The 21,965-nt window shown below is 40.2% G+C and overlaps 1 protein-coding gene and 2 long non-coding RNA genes across 5 annotated transcripts in view; 2 read left to right on the top strand and 1 right to left on the bottom strand.

Annotated features, from left to right (window-relative positions):
- Positions 1-21,965, top strand: part of KBTBD12 (kelch repeat and BTB domain containing 12) — a 78,093-nt gene that overhangs the window by 26,119 nt on the left and 30,009 nt on the right. For 2 of the 3 annotated variants that reach the window (XR_013414310.1, XM_077993687.1), the window contains exon 5: positions 19,427-19,624. Coding sequence is in view for 2 of the 3 variants with exons in the window: in XM_077993687.1 (XP_077849813.1) it covers positions 19,427-19,624 (198 nt within the window). In the remaining variant the exon portion in view is untranslated. Of the gene's footprint in view, positions 1-19,426; positions 19,720-21,965 lie in introns of all 3 variants that reach the window. The other variant, XM_077993688.1, reaches the window with a different exon arrangement.
- Positions 400-16,603, top strand: LOC144339352 (uncharacterized). Its single transcript, XR_013414326.1, has 2 exons — positions 400-9,637; positions 12,200-16,603. It is a non-coding gene; the product is annotated as an uncharacterized LOC144339352 (long non-coding RNA).
- The window catches only part of LOC114676402 (uncharacterized), a 45,473-nt gene continuing 38,451 nt past the window's right edge, over positions 14,944-21,965 (bottom strand). Inside the window, exons 3-4 of the long non-coding RNA XR_003727434.2 lie at positions 17,387-17,858; positions 14,944-15,230 (exon numbers count right to left, since the gene is read on the bottom strand). This is a non-coding gene — a long non-coding RNA (uncharacterized LOC114676402). The remainder of the gene's footprint in view (positions 15,231-17,386; positions 17,859-21,965) is intronic.

The following is a 21,965-nucleotide window of genomic DNA, read 5'->3' as shown; positions in this document are numbered from 1 at the left end:
TTTCCTGAGAATGCAAGATTAGTTCAATATTCAGAAATCGATCAATATGAGCTACCATATTATAGTCTGCAGAAGAAAAGCCACGTAATCATATCAATTGATGCCTAAAAATCGTTTGAAAGAGTATAACATTTGTTCATGATGAAAAATTCTCAGCAAACTGAGAAGAGAATTTCCTCAACCTCTCAATCTGATAAAGGACACCTGTGAAAAATCTACAGGTAACATCATTCTAATTTTTTATTATTTTTATTTTTTGAGATGGAGTCTCACTCTGTTGTCCGGGCTGGTGTGCAGTGGTGTGATCTCAGCTCACTGCAACCTCCATCTCCCAGATGGAATCTTTGAGATTCAAGCAATTATCCTCATCAGCCTCCCAAGTAGCTGGGGTTACAGTCACCTGCCATCTCACCCAGCTCATTTTTGTATTCTTAGTAGAGACGGGGTTTCACCATGTTGGCCAGGCTGGTCCTGAACTCCTGATCTGAAGTGATCCAACCACCTCAACCTCCCAAAGTATTGGGATTACAGGCCATCATGCCCGGCCAATATCATTCGTAATGGCAAATTTATATGCTTTCCCCCTAAGTTCATGAAAAAGGCAAGAATACACTTAGGACTATTATTCAACATCATAGTGGAAGTCTTAGTACAATAAAGAAAGATAAAGTTGTGCAGAAGGGAAGAAATGAACTTGTCCCTATTTCCAAATGACATGATCATCTATGTAGAAAATCTCAAAGGGCCTATTTTTTAAATTTCTAGAACTAATAAAGGGGCTTAGTGTAGTCAGCAGATACAAAAGGTCAATCATTTACTTTTTTAAAATGTATATATTTAAGGCATACAACATATTTTGATATACATAGTGAAAAGATTACTATAATCAAGCTAATTAACATATCCGTCTCCTCACATAGTTACCTTTTATGTGTATGTGGGAGTACCTGATATCTACTCTTAGCAAATTTTCAGAATATGGTACAGTATTAACTGTAGTCATCACATCATGCTGTACTATGGATCTCTAGGCTTATTAATTCTACATATATTCCACGTATAGCTGAGCTCATGCAATATTTTTCTGTGTCTGGCTTATTTCACTTAGTGTAATGTGTAGTTTATCCATGTTGTTACAAATGGCATGCTCTCATTTTTTAAGGCTGAATAATATTCCATTTCTTTATTCAGTCATCCATTAATGGACATTTAGATTGTTTCTGTATCTTGACTATTGTGAATGCTGCAACGAAGATGAGAGTGCATATATCTCTTAGTCCATCTTGTGTTGCTGTAACAGAATACCAGAGACTGGGTAATATACGAGGAAAAGCGGTTTATGTAGCTCATGGTTCTGCAGACCAGGAAGTTCAAGGACATGACCTTGGCTTCTGGCAAGGGCTTTCTTGCTGTACCATAACATGGCAAAGAAGGTCAAAGAGGAAGCTGACCTGTGTGACAGAACCCAGGGGCATCCTGGCTTTATAACGACAGACTCTTGCATGAACTAATTTATTCTCATGAGAACTAATCCAGTCTGCCCAGAGAGAGAACTCACTACTTGGCTTTTACTGTGTTGGGGAAATGGTCTTCTCTACATTTTATTCTATTTTACTTTAATTTTTGTTATTTATTTTATTTTATTTTCTTGCTCTGTTTCCCAGGCAGGCTCAGGTGCTCTTCCCACCTTAGCCTCCTAAGTAGCTGGCACCACAGACTCATGCCAACCCACCCAGCTAATTTTGGTATTTGTTTTGTTTGTTTCTTTGTTTTTGTTTTTTTTTTTTTTTGTGGAGATGGAGTTTCGCCATGTTGCCCAGGCTAGCCTAATACTTGTTGTTTTCTGTGTGTGTGTTTTTTTAATAGTAGCTATCTTAACGGTGATATCTCTGTGGTTTTGATTTGCATTTCCATAATGGCTAGGGATGATGAGAATCTTTTCATATGCTTGTTGGTTATTTGTATTTATTTTGAGAAAGGTCTGTTTAAGTCCTTACCCTAGTTTTCATTTGGGTTATGTTTTTGTTGAGTCTGAACTGGTCTTTTTATTTTTACTTTTTTTTTGGACACAGAGTCTTGCTCTGTCGCCCAGGCTGGTGTGCAGTGGTGCGACCTTGGCTCACTGCAACCTCTGCTTCCCAGGTTCAAGCGATTTTCCTGCCTCAGTTTCCCGAGTAGCTAAGACTACAGGCATGTGCCACCATGCCTGGATAATTTTTGTATTTTTAGTAGAGATGGGGTTTCACCATGTTGGCCAGGCTGGTCTTAAGCTCCTGGCCTCAAGTGACCTGCCTGTCTTGGCCTCCCACAGTGTTGGGATTATAGGCATGAGTCACCACGCCTGGCCCATTTATATTATTTTGTATTAGTTGCCCCAGAGATTTCAATATGAAGTCTTGACTTATTACAGTCTACCTTAAGTTAATTTACTTTTACCTCTTCTCAAACAGTGTAAGAACCTGACAATAGTTTAATTTCATTCCTTCCACCCATTGTACTTTTGTTGTCATATATTTTATATACCCTTATATTGTGGTTGTGGTTCTTTAAACAACCTGTTATGTTTATTCACAAAATTGCCATTTTCAGCATTCTTCATTCCTTCCTAAAGTTACAGGCTTCCAACGTTTCAATGAAATGTCTCTAGCTTTAATATTTTTCTTTAATACTTACGGTAGTGCAAGTCTTCTGGTAATTAATTCTCTTGGCTTTTGATTGTAAATGTCTTCATTTGTCTTCATTTTCGAGGTATATTTTTTGCTGGTTATAGAATTTTATATTGGCAATATATGTCAACACTTTAATATGTCAGTCTATTTCATCTGGCTTTCATAGTTTTTATTTAAAAAGCAAATGTCAGTCTCATTGTGGTTCCTTTGAAGGTAATGTGTCCTTTTTTCTCTGACATCATATAAGATTTTTCTTTTCACTGTTGTTTTCAGCAATTTGACTATGATCTGCCTACGTGTAGGTTCTTTGTTTTTTTTCTACTTGGGGTTCACTGTGCTTTTGGAATTTATAGAATGATGTTTTCATCAGTTTTGGGGAAATTCTCAGCTTTTGTCTTTTTAAATATTGTTTCTATTTTGTTCTCTCTTCTTTCCTTGTGAGATGCTCATTTCCTGTACACTAGACCTTTATTTATGTGCTCTGTGTCTCTTGGGGTCTTACTTGAATTCTTCCATACTTTTATCTTCCCATACTTCAGTTTGAATATTTTTTATTGAAGTATTTTCAGGTTCACTTACCCTGTCTTCCATTGTATTCAGACTGCTGTTAACCCAGCCATTTTCTTCTTCTTTTCAAATACTGTATTTTTTAATTCTAGAATGTCCACCTTATTCTCTTCCACTTATTTTGTGAATTTCTCTACTTTTCTCATCCATTCTGTCTATGTTTTTTTCTATTTTATTTATCTTATTATTAATCAGTTATTTCAATATTTAGATAGTTCACAAGTCAGCTTCTGTTACATTTTTGTCTTTGATCAGCCATATTTCCCTGCCTATGCCCATGTCTGGTGATTTTTTTCTTGTATACTGAACTGTGGGAAAGAACCAGAGGCTCCTGATGATCTCCTCCCTGAGAGGATTCTGCCTTTCCTTGCTAAGTCAGAGCAAGGGACTGATTCCCTCAGTCCAATCAGGGCCTGGACCGGGCCAGGGTAAGTTGCAGCCTTAATAAGGCTCAGTGTTCTGTGATTCGGCCCTGTTCCTTGGGCATGGGCCACTCTTCCCCGCCACTCCTGACTTTGGATGGTGAACTGGAAGGATTTGTCTCCTCTATCCTGGAAGGCTGTGGGGATTCTGTTCTTTCCTTCAGAGTTGTTTAGCTTAGCTTTTTAGCCTCCCTGAACAACTTCAAAACCTAACAAATATCTAGAGATGGAGACCACATGTGTGTTTGTGGCAAGCCACTCACTTAAGCCAGACTTGATCACCTATATACCATGCAGCTGCGAGAGATTTCTCTCTGACCATTAAAAGCATTTGGTCCAGAATCCAGATTGCCCCAGTAATCAGTGCTTTTGAGGAGAAAGTTGGCAACGTGTTTGAGGTTCCTCTGTGCAGATCCTCTAGCTACCATTCTGTCACAACAGCCCCACACAACTGCCAAAAACTTCCCTGGTCTCACTTTCCTTCACCAGCGTTCCTCTGTCTGTGCTAAATCCAGTTCTTAGCCTTGGTCCAGAATCAGCAAAATCCCTCAAGGGCAGAAAACAGCCTAGAAGAAGCCCTTCCCTCTCTGGAATGTTAGCTCATCTAGTTCTTACTGTTTCCCCACCTCTCTGATGCCTTTCAACATATGACTTTTCCATACATCCATGATCGTAATGATCACTGCATTACGATCACTGACCTGCCATGCCATCTTATAAAGAAGTGGAAGAATGGTTATCATACTTGTTAAGTTTTAGACACATTTCTTTTTGTATATTTGTTTTATAATTTTATAAAGGGAAAAAGGAAAAGAATGGGACCTCAAAGAGGTTAAGAACCTTATTCAAACTGATGGTTACTAAGTAGCATAGCAGTAATCAAAGCCGGTTATCTGACAACAAAACCTTTACCATGCATTCCTTCCTGACCTCAAGATCATGGACTTTTGTCTTGCTGTTCCACTGAAGTCACTTCAGTGCCATCCTAAGCAGTTAGCAGAGGCCTTGGGGAGCCCCTAGTTCTGTCTTTACCTTGAGGCAGCTGAGGGTGGAGCCAGTAGCCCTGATGAGTTATGTATTGGTTGATGCTGGCCCCGTACTCTCTGGTACTCTTGCTTTCAGGATTTGGACTTCAGAATTACAGTATTTCCTTATATCTTGCCAAAGATCATAAACTAGACCCTCCCCCATGGGGTGGCTTAGGGAAACTGGTTCACATTATGTAAGCATATCATTCTGTGAAGTTTTTCCATAACTAGAAGAGTGGGATAAAGCACAGACAAACCCTAGTCAAGATCAGCATCTCCTCTGTAAATGCTCATTTTGCAAAGGTGGTTTTCAAAGTACAGATGGCCCTCATGGTAGCAGTGAGAATCCCTGGTGTACTAGGTAAGCCTCCAGCTCTGGGCTAGGCTCCTGAGCCCATCTACAAAGTGTCTTCTTCCTCCCAGCAAGCAGGTGGACATTCAGTCACGTTTGTTAGATCCATTTGCCTAAGATTATCTTATGAAATAGTTTGTACTCAAATTAGGATTTAATAGCAAAATCATCACAAAACAAGCAAAGACAGTGAAAGGGGAGGAAAGAGGGAACTAACATCAGCTGCAAAACTGATTAGAAATTTTCCTACATTCAACCACTCTAGCTTAATACCTGTCTGGCATATAAAAAATACTCAATAAACATTTCTGACAGAACACTAGTAGGGGTAAATTTTCCCTTCCCTGCCCACAACCATTATTACATGGATATAATGGACACAGTTGCTGCACAGATTAACCTCAAGAAAGCTGGCAGGGAAGACACACCAAACAGAAATAATTACATGCGATGATTGCTACTTACAGAGGCCTATACAAATCTAGGGATTCGGAAAAGATGTCACAGAGAGATTGACCCTGGGCTTACTTCAAGAAGCTGGGATTTGCCCAACAGAATAGCACAAGGAGAGAATCCTTGGTCGTTAACATACCAATTGCATGTCATGTTACCTGACGGTAGTTTTGAGTGTCAGGAACACCAGCTGCACAATGAAGCAGTAGCAGGAGGTGAACCTGGAGAGCTAGACAAGAGCCAGCTCACAGAGCGCTTCAAATACCATGCTTTGGAATTCATAATTTATCTCTAAATGATGGTGAGCCATTGAAGGATTTCAACAGTAAAGTAACGACAAATTAGTGCTTATTAAAAGGACCAGACACCTCAATTCTACCTACACACAGATTCAAGAGAGTAAAAGGGATTGCCTATTCAGAATTATTAAGTGTGGGGACTATGATTGTCCTAGAGTTCACTCACTGCCCCAGGTATTTGCCCTAAATATAGCTCTTGGGTGGACAGATGGGCAAGAACTCCATCTCTGGTATCCTGAATTAACAGACTCTGTAAGGCCCTTTCACAAAATCCAAGTTGCGAAACAGAATGGATGAAATTTTGAAGCTGAAGTAGCTGGGTCTTGAAATTCCTGGTCGCTAGAGACTGAAGGAGATGAGGCTGCTGCTCTTCTCTATTTCTACATTTAGTCCCCGTTTTGCGGCTTTACGTGTAAGCCAGGTGATGAGCCAGAGAAGGGGAAGGAGCTGGAAATCAAAGGGGAAGGAGCTGGAAATCAAATTAGCTGATTTTGACCTCTGACTTAATAGCATTTATAAATAGTTTATAGGGTAATCACTAAATTATTGCTTAGATGAAGGGTACATTCTTGTCTACATTTTCTTTGTTCCCTCTTAGAATATGAGAATTTAAGAGTTGGCTTTATGGTTTGACCCACTGGGTTTGAATAAGAATGTAATGTGACTCCTATTACTTTTTCAGTTTTTGAATTTTGCTCTTGAGTAATTGAACTTGACATAGTAATATTTGCAATGTACCTAAAAATTAAAATTACAAAACATGCCATTGAGCTATAAAAGATGTAAAGGGAGGAAGAGAACACACATGCAGGGGAAAGAAGATATAGTATAGAAATTCAGAATTATCACAGGGAGGGAAGTGGGAAGAAGGAGGTAGAAGGGCCCTAGGCTAACGGAGAGGAACAAACATCCAGAGATTTATAGACAAAAGTAGTTCTTAGGAACTAGATGAGTGAAAACAAGCAAAGTTTGGCCTCTCAGAATTGAAGGGAGAAATAATTCAGTGGAAAGTAAACCTTTTTAATAACAGGTAAAATTTAATTGAGTAACTTTGATGTCAAATAGACTAATAATGTCCTTTGAAGAGATACTGGATTTTTTTTTTTATCATACCGTGATTTGACTCAACTAGTACTTGTTGCAGCAAAGAATACGTCAAACATTAGGCTGGGTGCTAAGGACCCAGAGATGAAAGACACGCTGTATGTCCAGAAGGAACTCAGAGACTAGGGCAAGACAGATCAACTGTGCATATAGTTAAGTGCATGTAACAGAGGATCAGCTAACTCACTCCACAGGGAGGAATTAGTCAAATAAAGAAAAATGAGGCCGGGCACGGTGGCTTACTCCTGTAATCCCAGCACTTTGGAAGGCTGAGGTAGGTGGATTACCTGAGGTCAGGAATTCGAGACCAGCCTGGCCAACATGGTGAAACCCTGTCTCTACTAAAAATACGAAAACCCATGTGTGGTGGCAGGTGCCTATAGTCCCAGCTACTCAGGAGGCTGAGGCAGGAGAATCACTTGAACCTGGGAGGCAGAGGTTGCAGTGAGCCGAGATCACCCCATGCACTCCAGCCTGGGCAACAAGAGCGAAACTCCGTCTCCAAAAAAAGAAAAAAGAAAGAAAAATGAGAAAGTTGCTTGTACTTTACACCAGGAACAATATATATCAAAGTATGGTAGAGAAAGATTAGGTTGAGTTGCTTTAATGTTTTAATGTCTTCATTCACTAGTATTCATGAATGAATCTTTAGTCTATTTTTTTATTAAATGTCAATTATTGTTAAGAGATAAGACCACACTCATTATATGAAACCACGAAAGCTGAATTTATTGATTACTTAGTGTAGGAATGGTTACTTGGTGAGAGAGATTCTCATTGAACAAAGCAAACTGATGATTTTATATAGGATTGTGGGCAGGAGTTGAGTCTGGTTTAGTGTTGGTTACAAAGGCAAGAGTAGATTGCTGTTCCTCAGAAGTGCGGATTATGTTTGTTCATTACTGAGGCAGGAGGGGGTCAGGTCAGCCTTAGAAGAGGACTCAGTGGAGTGAGTCAGCCTCTGATTGGCTGCCTTCCAGAGTGTGAGTCTGTCTCTGACTGGTTGATTCCAGAGTCATGGTCACTGAAGCAAGTTGTCATTGATTGATTAATCAGGTTGAAAACCACTTCTAATGTTGACTTGTCATGGCTCGGGAACAATTAGTCTTTTCCCAGGAGCATGGGACTTTTCTGTATCCCACACCCCTCCCTTTCTCATCTTCAATCAGCCAAAGCAGCAAGACAGACCATCAGGGATTGTCCCCGTATTCACCACCATTGTTAATTTTGTCTTTAAATTGTTCGTTGAAACATTTCTTAGGACAGTGGCTCTGTGGATTTAAGACTCTGGATAAACATATCAGACTGTGCAACAAAGTATAACAAAGGTAGCGCAAGAAGGGATTAGAGGGCAATCTAAAGGCATGATCTAGATTTTCCAAGGTCTGACATACTCTTGAGTAGATAAGCTACCTTGACAGTTTGAGTTCTGAGTAGTACAAACACTGTCTTCCTGGCTTTGTTGGAAAATGAAAGATTCTATATAGTTACATTTCCCAACAATTCATGCCAGCCCCTTTAAGTGGCTAAATATGATTACATTTTTAACAAGGAAGAACGTATCCCAAGTTATCACACTCTTCTTTGCCTTCTGAAAGAGTTCTTTGAAGGAAAATCATATTTTTTTGAAGAACTACTACATTCTAGGTGATTTCATGTATTGTCTCAATTCTCACAATATCCTACAAAGGTAAATTCTTTATTTTTATTACACAAATACTGTGATAAAACCAGGGTTCAAACCCAAATCTGTCCAATTTTAAGGTTAAAATAAATTTTTAAAATATCTCAGTCATTAAGAGCATCAAAAATTGTGCTTCTCTGTATGTGAGTGATGTCCATTGGCCATTGAGTAATGTAGTACTACTGTATCTAGGCTAGAAGGCCACAAATTACAGGGTTTCGTGGGATTTTTCCTCTCCTTCCCACTGCTGTTGGTTACCATTTCTTTTCTTGTTGCTCTCTCCCTCTTATGTTACCAGATTGTACATACAAGATTATACATCAATCATACATATAAATAGATTTTACATACAAGACTATATATGCAGGCAATCATACATATGTGTAGATTATACATACAGTTAGGCCATTAGACCTTGCGTCATTAACAATGTCTCCAGTTTTTTCAGAATAAAATTCAAGGTCTCTTATCACAGCACCAATACTCAGACACTTGTTTTACATTGCTCAGGGTTTTCACTTGTGTTCTGGGCACTGGCAATTGTCTGACTTCCTGTTAAATGAGGAGTTACTGTAACAGGCAGCATCTAATCACCACAGGGAAATATTTAGGCAAGAGGGATAATTGGAATCATTTGGTTAATGGCCCTTGCCTTTACCTGATTACGTGTTTTATAAATTTTCTGAGTAAATCTCATGTGTACAAAGGTTTCCCAGGTATCTTCTCTAACTGAAATAAGTCATAGAAAGGAAAGGTCCTTCTGCAGACAAATCTTATCTCTGCAACTTAATAGCACCATGTGATTTTGAGCAAGTTGTTGAATTTTGCTAAATCTGTTTTCTTTATTCATAAAATAAGGAGGATAATAATACATTATTAACTCATGCAGTTGTTGCGAAGCTTAAGAGAGTATTATGTCAAATGCTGAACACTGTGCTTGGCATACGAAAAATGCTCAATAGATGGTAGTTATAACAATCATTATTGCTTATAATAAGTGGCAAGGAGTCCACTATGCTTTAGTGTCCTAATAATGCTCAGCTCGTCATCTTATTGTTAGTGCCCTGCCAGGCCCAAATGAGGAGGCATACTGAGATGAGGTCGTTCTGTCCTCATGCATTGGGAGTCAAAGGACTGAGTCTTTCTACTTTCTTCGTTTTCTCCCATTGTAAATATGCGCTGATAACATACTTACTGTACATTCACACAGCCTGCTTTTCTGTATGGAGCCAGGTACACATTTTCATGTAAGGAACTCTTTGAAAATATTGTCCAGAATGTATTCTTCTAATAGGAATTAAAGATGAAAACATTATACTACTGGGCATTGTGGCTAGCACTGACCCTGGAGGTTTGCTTTGAGTTGTAAAGATTTTAGAATATGGGCTTCAGCTAAAACCTGTGCTGAATTTTTCTTGTGTAAATGTTTGTCTTTAAAAAGTGTGTTGTCACAGATACCATGAATAATTTGGATTTAGATGAAAACAGCTTCTGGAACTATGGCGAACTAGCCAAGGGGCATATTAGTCATATACTGGATAGTTTTTCCTGGAAATCTATAAATTGCCTTCTTAACTTAAAAATAAAGGAATAGATATGGCCAGATTGCTCAAGCGACTCCACGGCTCATGTGGTTACATGTGCATTTTGTCAGCTTTGCCACACTGTAATTGGCTTTTCTGTTGGATAACTTCCTAGAAAGTCTAAAATAATTTAGTCTATATAAGCCTTATGAGTCAATGATACCCTAAGTGGAAACACAGGTATTTAAAACCAGCCAGCTTTCCTTTTGACTTTTTTTTCCTGAGGCCCTTCTCAGGAACGTAACTATTTTTGTTAGGAAGTACAGAAAGGAGTGGTCTGTTGTTTAATGACAGAACCACTGCCATGCAGGAGGAGACCAAAGGGAAGGGTGCCGTTTAAGGCTATGCACTTTAAGGTGCCTTAGTTCTAAAGAAAAATCTTTTGCCATTTGTACAATGAAAGCTTATTATAAGAGCTAGTTAAGCTTCTTTAATCCAAAGTACATCCTAATTTCCTAAAAGGTAGTCCTGAAAATTTAGGTTAACATATCATATTGCTATAGAAAATATTAATGCATTGTTTTCAAGGTTTTATATCCATTTTATGAATAATAAAGTAGAAAATGAATCAAATACAGACTCCTATTAGTAAAATTCGGGGGAAGGTAGAACATTCTGGGTTCAACCTCATTGAAATCTCGTTATGAGTCCTTGGTGAATGCTTCTGTTATAAAATACTGATTTAAATATGGTACCGGGGCTCTCTCTTTGAAAAGAAATTTGCATGTAAGATAAACTGGCAAGCATTTTAGATCTCATACTATTAGTTATGCTTTTGAATAAATTATGCTTCCTTCTGAAATGAAAATGTATATTCATGAATATGCTTTGGATTTCCATCAAGTGTTCTTAAAATGTCAAATTGCATTCAAAAGTTGCTTCAGCTTGATGGGTCAGGCAAAATCAAATATAGAAAGTGAGGCCAGAATCTATTTATGGAGGCAGTAGACCTTTCACACATGACCCCAGCCTGCCCCTGTAGCCCCAGCTCCTCCTGCTACTCCTCCACTCCACGAAGCCTGGTGCCAGCCACAGGGACTCGGGGTCACTTCCTGAACATGCTTTCCTCCTGTGCCTTTGTTTACCCTGTTCCCTTTGCATGTAGGGCTTAACTCAACATCCTCAAAATCTGGCAAAAATCCCATCTCCTTGTAGTGGTTTATGTAACCCTTTGGCCAGAATGAACCGCATGCTGCTTTGCCAGTTGCTGCCCTTGTCACTCTGTACTCAGACTGTCTAAGGGACGAGACATTGTTTTACTCATCTCTGTGTCTCCTCTGAAAGCCAGCCCAGGACCTGGCTTTACGTTATAGATGCTCAGTAAGTATTTGTTTACTGAAATGCATTTTCACATCTCTGTAACCTGTCCTATTCTTCTATCATATGAAATGCCACAGAAATTATCAAGAGTTTTACAGGTCTTATGGAGAATGTTTTGAAATGGGGACTTTTTATTTCCCTCTCTAGGGAGACAGCTAATGGAGTTTTCCCACATAGCTAATGTCCCAAACTATCAATGTTTTCTCCAGGAAACCATTTTGTGCCTCATTGGTTTACTGAAAACATAACAGCACTGTCCAAGTCTGATTCTCAGCTTGAATGCCATTAAAGAGTAATGAAGGGAAAAGTTACATAAAAGGTTCAAATTATTACAGTAAATGCATTTCAAAGATCATTCTAATGGTGAATTAGTTTATGAAATGAGAGGATCAAGCTTCATTGTGGTAAGATTTTACCCTTTTCTTTTGATAAAATTCTAAGCAATTTTTAAAAAGTGTAAGTCTCAAGTTACCTAGGTTGCCTACCAAAATGGCAGATCCCTGGCCCTCACTATTGGCAAATTCAGAGTCAGTAAGTCTAAAATGAAACCTAGGAATCTGAATTGTAGGAAATACAAAGGCAATTCTGGTGTAAAAAAAAATCACAGGATTGCACTTTGAAAAACCCAGATGTTCTGAGGAAAGTGGAAAGGTAATATCATATTAATGGACGTATTATATGCTCAAAATATTTGCTAAGCATGTGTTACACAAGCCAGGCCCTGGGCTGGCTTTTAGAAGAGATACAGCTGAATAAGGCAATATCTCTTCCTCTAGACAGCATCGTTTGTACTTGAATATTCTAGGAAGTTGGATAAAGTTACTTGGTCGAAGTGTCCTGGCACTGATAAGCCAAAATAGGCTGTCAGTTATGTTCTGCTCTAATTGCAATAGTGTTCTGGGCTTAGATACACATTTCATACATTCATGATGAACAAGGAAAGGAATGCTTTACCATGGCCAAAGAAGTCAGACAGGATATTCCTCATGCCTCCTTGTTCTGAAAAAAGACTTGGATTTAGAGATTCAGTAGCTCTGAGCTGGAGTGAATGGTTCATTATGTTTTTGCTATAAGTATCTATAAAATATAATTCCAGTTAAGCACCTGAGGGGTTTTAAACCTTTATTATCTGGCACCCTCAATGAGTAACTCAGAAATAAGTACTCTAAAAGACAACAGTTTACCTGTGGCTCCCAAATTGCAACTTAGCTATAGTAATTTTTATCATTGATATCCCACAAGTTCACAGAGAGTTAGCAGTCTATGTATTATTGGGACAGTGAGTTAGAAATTACACTTTATTCCATCCGTGTGTAATTATAATCCTGTATTATATATGTTTTCATATTTGTCCTTTATTTCCCAGTAGACTCTGAGTGTCCTATGGACCAAAAAAAAAAAAAAAATCCTCAAACTTGTTATTCTGTGACACCTAGTACAAACATGAGTGGGTATCCAAAATATACTTTTAGATTGCTTAAATTAACTACAAGTTTAAAATGTGTTTGATTCTGAAATTAGAATGTTTAGAAGCTTCTACAGTGTGAAAGCCCCACAGGACAGTGCTCATGTTACTGCGGGTAGATGAGAAATATCCTAGGAGAATGCTGTCTCGGGTTCTGATCTACCAGTGTGTGTCTGCAGGAAAGCTTAATGTTACACAGGCAAAGAGTTGTACAACTACACAATCTGTGCTTTGCTTTTATGAAAAAGAGGTAAATTGTTAAAGAAAAAAAACCATGCCAATAACAAGGATTTGTTTAAGAAAGCAAATCTTAGGCATGTCTTTGTGAAGCTTAATATGTAGAACCATCTATATCCATGGCATATTATACACAGCAGATCATTTTGTTACTCCTGAGTCCTTAAGAAAATATTCCACTATATTTGGTGTCTTCAGTTCACTAAGGCAGAGAAGAACGTAATACACATTTTAAAACAGTATAAAGAGTTGAAATGGAAAATTTTTGTGCTTTAAAGAGGAAAGTATCGATTACCAAAAAACTGTCATTTGGAGTAAAATGTACTATCTTTCTTCCTTTATCTTAATTCATACATGTGATCAATATTTTTATCACTCCCTTCCTCTGCCATTTCTTGGTTAAATATGGAAATGAACACAAACTATCATTTTCTATAAAACATTTCACTTAGACACAAGATAAATATGCCAAAGACTTATTACGATCTTTCTGTCTTTAATATTTATTTCACAAATACTGTCAAGCATCCTTTAGAAGATATTATGCTTGGCACCTCAGGGAATATAAAGATGTAGACCTTGCCTTCAAGGACTTACATTTTGTGTCTCTTTCACTTCTAAGCTGCGGAATAGGTTTGACTAACAGCTCTTTGCAGGACCATTTCATGGAAGTATTAGTATTAGGCAGGCAAATCTGGGGGAAAAGATCAGCCCAATAACAGACAGCAGTCATTTTTCTCTGTATATGAGATTAGATTCCTATATTCTTAGGAAGATGACTTTTATAATCGGCCAACTTTTAGCTCTTTGGATTTAGGACTTGCCACATTCTGAAAAGCAGATTAGACATCTACCCTCAAGGGACTTACAGTCTCATCTAACAAGGAGGCATATAGGAAGATAAATCAGAGCAATGTATTTTCATAGAAACCTTGATTTCTGTTCAGGACAGAGGGAATGGCCAATTCTGTGTAGAGATATAATAGGCTTTGTGAGAGGTTGAAGGTGGAGCTGAACCTTGAAAGAGGAGTAGGGGTTTGCCAAGTTGAGGAGGAGAAGAAGAGGCCATTCTAGGCAGAGAGATCAGCCCAAGCCTAGGCCTAGAGAAAAACAGCCTCCCTTATTTGGGGAATGGTTGAGTGTTCTAGAGCCTCAGGTGCAGGGGCGGTGCAGGAGGGAAAAGGGCAGACCTGACATATGAGGAGTTAGGAGCAGCTGGGTCACCAAGACTTGGTGTCTGTAGGGGAGGGGATGGGTATGGGAGGCACTGAGGAGGTAGTCAGCAGAGTCGGTGACTGCTGAGAGGAGGGCTGTGGTGACATTAATCTGCAACTGGCACCTCTAGCCTGTTGTGGCATCTACAGGCCATCCCCTAAGCTCACTCCCACCCACCATGTCCAGGTTCTCCCCTCTGTGCTTTTTCCCCTTACAGGCCCAGGCTTTAGACCTGCTGGGACCCCTGCAGGACAAACTGGTGATGGGATGGAGAAGAGACAGGGAAAAGATGGGCCCAGGGTTTGAAAGGCCCAGACCGACTGAAAATCCACTATGACACAGTGCTGTGTTGACACAAAAGCCCAGGGATCACTCAGGATCAGGTGGGACAACATTGTGTAATTGCAGCTTATTTGGCACTCAGGGCCCAGCTCCAGAACGTTCTATTAAACCATCTATATGTCCACTTGGAAGTTATCAGACAATCCCAACACTTGATTTTTCCCTCCAAAATGAAGCAAAATCAAGCTGTAACAAATGGAACTTGGTCTTCCCCTTGAAGCTCTTTTATTTGATTTTCATAGTCATTTGTGTGGGGTAGCAGACAAAAAGCAGACAGATGATCGTGTTTTCCTGGCCTGACAAGAACAAGCTGGTCAAGGGCCATGAAGGCCAGCAGATAGAGAGAATGGAGAATGGCCACAGTACAGGGGGGCCCAGCAGCCCCGTTCTGTGAGCCCAGGCACCCTGTTGACGAGCACTGCACAGTATCAACCGGAATCCCGTAGAAGGCAGGTAAGCAGCTGTCAGCCTTGTACTGAAGGGCTTCATTCTGAAAATACACAAGAGTCTCCTGTGTCAGACTTTAGAATGTGGCAAGAAGCTAGGTTCATGTTTTCTAGGGTTTTAGCACCAAAGCTAGAATTCTGATACGAGGTTTGGAAAAAAATCAGAGAGCTGACAACTTGTGTGAGAATAAAACAAATCATCACAAGCATTATATTAGCAGTGAATAGATCATGTTTGACATGTGAGTCAGAAAGTAGCCCATCCACTCAGATATATGGGCCAGTTTAACTCCTAGAAGCCTATGGATTGCAAAATCCTTTTTATTGTTATGTCCACCGACAGCTCCTACCTCTCTCAAACGTTTATGACCAAATGAGTTACTCTAAGTCATGTCAGGGAGCTTTTCCCTCTGCCTGAAGGCTGAGAGGAAGGCTCTGCCCATTCCTCAGCCCTTTGGCCTTCTGAATCTCTCTCTCCAACCCCAAAAGAAACTATTAAGGTCAATTTGACCATACAGTCAGTAAACTATCAATTATAGACATAGCAAATAATTAAATTGAGAGTAATCAAAGGTAGGATTTCAGCAACTTTAATAAACACCGGTTACTCATGCAACATCCTAGAACATGAAAGAGGATGAGAATTAACATTTGGGTGCTTCCTGCATGCTAGCCATTTTGTTTACACACCGTGCGTGAGAATAGATATTAAAAGAAAATTCCTGTGGCAATACTTGTGAATAGGTATACAACAAATGTGAGTTCTTCCTTACCCTTCTCCGCCTTTACCTGGTTGCCTAATAAGTTAATCTTTGCAACAGGTTATGGAATTGCTGTCATTATCCTTAATTTACTGATGAGAAAAGGCTGAGATAAATTAAATTGACCAACTTTGTCTAGCTAGCAAATGGTGACATACATAGGGACCAGGGTCTGTGTTTCCAAGGTCCACATACTTTTTCCAGGGCATATGGGTGCTGACAATAGTAAATATAAATATATGTATATTTTTCCCCTAAGTCTGGTTTAGCACGACAGGTAACTTTGGGAGCTTATCCGAAGGATTACAAAACCCCCTTCCTGTTCTGGATCAAACCCAGAGGAAAATAGAATACGCCTGCCACCTTGAGGTGACCCTGTAGGCAGAGGGCATTGGGAGCCAGCATCGCTGCATTCAAGGGCACCTTGGGCAGCGAGTACCACTCCCCTCTGCCTCAGCCAGCTCCCTGCCAGGCTTTGTGTGGGAGGAGAGGTTCACTCCTGCACTCCCCCAGAAGGGAAAGAATCTAAAATAGCCACACCCACAAGAAGGAGGGAGTCTTTATAGAAATGATGAAGAAGAGAGGGAGGCATTATCCTCTTCTATAATTTCCCCCTTTCCACTACACACGCACCAAAAAATATAAATAAATAAAAACCAGGGTATATATTTTGCATTTAGGTCCATTTGGATATGATTTGCAAAGATAATTTCTATTCATCTGTCTGTTTTTGAATAAAGGAAAGTCATGCTCAGAGGTTCGTATAAATTAAAGATATGGAAGTATCTCATTGAAATTCTACTGATGTGCTGATCCTACCCCAGGACACCTCTCATCAAAAGATTTCTCTTGTAGTGCTGGTGCTAACTTATTAATAAAGATCATGCTTTCATTTTATTATCTACCTAATCAGGATTCACCTTCAGCTTAAGCTCATTAAGTCTGCTGCTGATAGAGTGTACTTGATGGTGGAATTACATCCACGCGAGACAGAAATGTGTTCAGGCATTAATGGTCAGAAACAAAGACAGAGCACCCTGTAAGCTCATGTCACCCCTTGAGTGGAGCGTGTGAACTGCCTGCCCACCAAATAGAAACGGCTAGTTTTGTAGAGTAAGGGCTGAACATTATAATTAAATACACTTGGTAACAGAGCAACAAAAGTGACGACACACTAATTATTGCAAAAATCAAGAGAATAATACCCATTGTGTATATGCATCATGTTTCGGAAGTCTTCTAATGGGCTTTTATGTGAAACTTGTGAGCTAGATTCAGGATGCTGGTTGCTCCGTGTGCCCTAACCCAACTCCAGTGACTTGCATTTGACCTCTTTGCTTCCACTTGCTGGTCTTCTGGAGGAGTTGTAATACAAACCAGCCTAGTAACATTTCTCCTGGATCTCACAAAAACAGACAACTAGATCATCTTATTCTTACCTTATGGGTGGTTGCTCGGTTCAACTCCTATGGATAAATCCTCTTCTTTAAGTCCTTCTTGCCCTACAAGTAGGAAACTCCACTTTTTGTTAGGCTGAGAAAGCTCTCACTACCACAGTGCCACATTGAAAGAGGGCCCAGGAACAGCAGAGCTATGCTGTTAACCGAGGCCAGGGTGTCCCCTCCTTGGAAACGCTGCAGCTCGGACTTGGCACTGTAATGGGCTAAATTATTTATCCAGTCGGATAAGAGAGAAGGCCACTAAGAGCCTCCTGAGTTAGTTTATAGCCTCAGTCCCTGGATTCAAACTGAGACAGGAAACAGGCCAGTTTACATCAGCAAAGAGAAAAAAAGACTTTTCCTTCAAAGTGCTCTTCCATCAGCTTTTATGCCTGGCATAAGCCCCATCCATGGTGAAAATAAGCTGTTCCCATCAATCTTCTAGGATTCATTGAGTACTGTGTGGCAGGCCCTGTAATATAAAAGATGCAGAATAGTGGCCTTTGCTCCCAGTAGCACACTCACTTGGACAGGCAGGGAAAGCATATGCAAAATTAAGCTTCTCATTCTTCATTTCCATATACACAACATGTCAGGCACTGGGCTAGGTACTGGGGATGCAATATGGAAAACTACAGGCCAGTGAGCAAGATAGGAAAGCAGGTGATGGTGAAAATAACACCTGACTGATGCAGTGATGGGCAAAGGGTGTAAAGTGACACTGAGATAAGACGGGCCAGGAGACACATCAGATTAATTTCTCAGTAAGTGATACATATAGTAAAAGCCATGAGATCAAAGCAGAGTTCTTAATTTTGGTTTTGAGATCGCTGTCAACAATATACTCCAGTATCAGTCACCACTCCACATATGCAGTTTGTGCAGTGACTCTTCCAGGACCCTCTCTATGTGAAGGACAGCTGGTTTATCTGAGGCCAGTGCTTTATAGGCTTTTTGATTAGTCACACAGACCAGGCTGTGAGTCTGGATAGAATGAGGTCATTGATGAGAGGCGTGTCTGCAAATAAGGAGGCGTGTCCCTCCTTCTGGGGGGTTTACCTCAGTCTCCGGAGCCATCCTTCAGATCAGGAAATATGGCCCTGACCTTGATGACCTTTCACTGTGGACTTGGGAGGGGAAAACAAAAACAGTGCATAGAAATGTGCTTCTTATAACAGTGGATAGGAAATTTGTATGCAATTACTTTTCCAATGGAGAGTTGTACTTAAAGTCATGATTCTTTAAGTATTATTTATATTCCTTGTTACAGTCCCTGGACTTCTAAATCTCATTTTTATCTCTTTTAAGACACCTGTCTTGATGTCCTCTATTTTGTTTATTTGCAAACATGGCCCTTTCCATCCCATTAATTTCTTAAGAGCAAGAAATATGCTTTATGCATCTTTCAGAACTCCTTATTATAACTTAGCACATTGCTTTACATATAATAGGCACTTAATAATTATCTGATGAATGAACTATATCATCCAAAACTGGAAGATGTATGGGGCATTTGGGTTTAGGGCCTTTCCTGAAATTTACCGAAGAATAGTCCTTCCCTAGTTGGGAAAGATCATGCAACTTAAGAAGAGAGGGAGAAACCAGCTTGCAATGATAAGTGATGGGAAGAACACGTTCCAAGCTAGCCCCATCAGCAAAAGCATTGCTAACCATCAACAGCAAGGCAGATGTCAAAGTCAGATTACCTTTACAGTCAACCCTGAAATTCTTATTATAAAGGAGATGCTCATGATGTGAACCAGCATTGGATATTGTAGAATATAATCCAGTGGTGGACTCAGTCTCATGCATGATCACAAACAAGGGGAACACTATGAATAAAAATGACATTAAATGTGACTATGGAGTACATAGTAGACATCACTACTGCTTAGAAGTTGTCTTCAAGGTAGCACCTGGCATGAAAGAGTAAAGTTACAGTCCCATAAACCTTTGATACAAACCACTGCAGGGGGCGGTGCTGTCCACAATTGAGTTTCAGTTCCTGATCCTCTCATTTCTCCACATCATTCTCTGCAGGGGGCATTGGCTGTGTAGGTCGAGACAAGGGCCAGGTTCGAAAATGCCTTGACGTGGTGGAGATCTACAACCCAGATGGGGACTTTTGGCGAGAGGGCCCTCCCATGCCAAGTCCCCTCCTCTCACTCCGCACCAATTCCACCAATGCAGGGGCAGTGGATGGGAAACTCTACGTCTGCGGGGGATTCCATGGAGCAGGTATTGGTCCAGTTTTAAACATTTTGTTACCTCCTTTGGTGTTGATTTGACCTTCTTTAACTGATCCAATCATCACTAATACTCCTGAGAGCAACGTGAGCACTGCAAAAGCATGGCTTTTAGAGTCAGGGACCCTGTGCAAAATCTCTGGGCCTGGGTTTCACATGGACAAAGTGAAGCTGGCACATCCATAGGCTGTCGTAAGAATTAAATGGAATCTAGTTTACAGCTATACCATCCTGAACACACCCGATCTCGCCTGATCTTGGAAACTAAGCAGGGTTGGGCCTGGTTACTACTTGGGTGGGAGAATTAAAAGGGAATCCAGTTTGTACAGCATCTAGCACATAGCAGACACTCACTATATAATAGCTGAGTGTGAAGAGAAGAGAAATGGGAGAGGTAGCCTCATGCTTATGGTGAGACTAAAGGAGAGATTTTAAAATGGGAAGAGTAGATGAAAGTGGAGTAGTGACCAGAAGTGTTGGGTTTTATCTGATCAAGACTCAGAAAACTCTCTTATTCCTACACCATGACTAGCACTTGAAATAAATGGCTTGAAAGCATTTCTAAAATAATACCTAATCCATGTATTTATTACTAAACTTGTTTTCCATATATCTAATTGTACCATCACTGCCTTCTACAGTATGGATTCATAATTTTTTAATGTAACAATGAGATTCCAAACTATGCATAAATCTAGTAGGCACATGCCTCCAAAGTTTGATTAGTGGCACAAGTAAATAAGGCAGAATGCAATTACATTAAAAATGACTAACTGTTGAATTACATTCTCACTAACAGAAGCACAAGGCCAGTACATACCTATGAAACATGTGCCTCAAGAGCACTTAGAATTTTGGAAGAATGCCAGGTTAAAGTAAAGCTGATACTGCAGCAAAGCAGAGCCTTTTGCAAGCCTGCCTTCACTCTTTAAGCACATGATATGTTAAAGAATAAGACGGTTGCTGGGCACGGTGGCTCACGCCTGTAATCCTGGCACTTAGGGAGGCCGAGGCGGGTGGATCACGAGGTCAGGAGACTGAGACCATCCTAGCTAACACGGTGAAACCCCGTCTCTACCAAAAATACCAAAAAATTAGCCGGGTGTGGTGGCGGGCACCTGTAGTCCCAGCTACCTGGGAGGCTGAGGCAGGAGAATGGAGAACGGCATGAACCCAGGATGCGGAGCTTGCAGTGAGCGGAGATTGCGCCACTGCACTCCAGCCTGGCAACAGAGCGAGACTCCAGAAAAATTAAAAAAAAGAATAAGTCAGTTATTACAAATTAAAACAGACTCAGGAGATAGAGGAACCAAATGCAGTGGTGCGATTCAAACAGATAATCTAGGAAGTTTGAATGTGGACCAGGGTATTAGATGACATTGTAGAATTATTAGTTTTGTTGGGAATAATAGTTGCATTGTAGTTTTATATAAAAGATAAAGAAAAAGCCTGAATAATAGAGATTGTTTTGAAGAATTTGTGGGTGAAGGCCGAGCACAGTGGCTCACGCCTGTAATCCCAGCACTTTGGGAGCTTGAGGCAGGTGGATCACGAGGTGAGGAGGATCACGAGGTGAGGAGATCGAGACCATCCTGGCCAGCATGGTGAAATCCCATCTCTACTAAAAAAAAAACAAAACGAAAATTAGCTGGGTGTGGTGGTGCATGCCTGTAATCCCAGCTACTCAGAAGACTGAGGCAGGAGAATTGCTTGAACCAGGGAGTCAGAGGTTGCAGTGAGCCAAGATCGTGCCACTACACTCCGGCCTGGCAACAGAGCAAGACTCCATAGGAAAAAAAAAAAAAAAAGAGAAAGAAAGAAAAAGAAAAAATAATTTGTGGATGAAAATGATATACTGTCTGAAATTTGTTTTAATCTATTCCAGCAAATATTGTTTTTAACGGCAAGAGGTGGCAGGAATACATTGAAAGTTGCCATAATAAAAACTTTACTTTTTCTTTCTCTATTTGTTCTTCAAAACATTTTTCAAAGAGGTTTTTAAAAAATTGTTTTAATCTCTTTTACATTAAACATTACGTGCCATGCTTGGGTAAAGATTGTAATCTATCATAGTAGTAAGAAACCTGGCCCAGCAAGGAGTCCTAATAAGGGCCCCTTGCTCAAGCCCTGCATGTAAGAAGGGAGCTGAGGAGCCAGGAGGGAGAGCCCTGGTGCTGTGCTCACTCGTGTGGCAGTGCTGTCCTCCAGCTTGCTTACATGAGCACCTCCCATCTTCTGACCTTTGACTTTCTCTTGACAAGAAAAGAAGGACAGAGAATCCGAGGGTTAGCCTCCAGAGGGAAGGGTGGTTATTCACGTCTAAGGATCTAGAA

Source organism: Macaca mulatta, chromosome 2 (genome assembly GCF_049350105.2).
Source record: "Macaca mulatta isolate MMU2019108-1 chromosome 2, T2T-MMU8v2.0, whole genome shotgun sequence".
NCBI lineage: Eukaryota > Metazoa > Chordata > Mammalia > Primates > Cercopithecidae > Macaca > Macaca mulatta.
The sequence above is the reverse complement of the archived record's forward strand: the minus strand, read 5'-3'. Positions and strand labels throughout refer to the sequence as shown.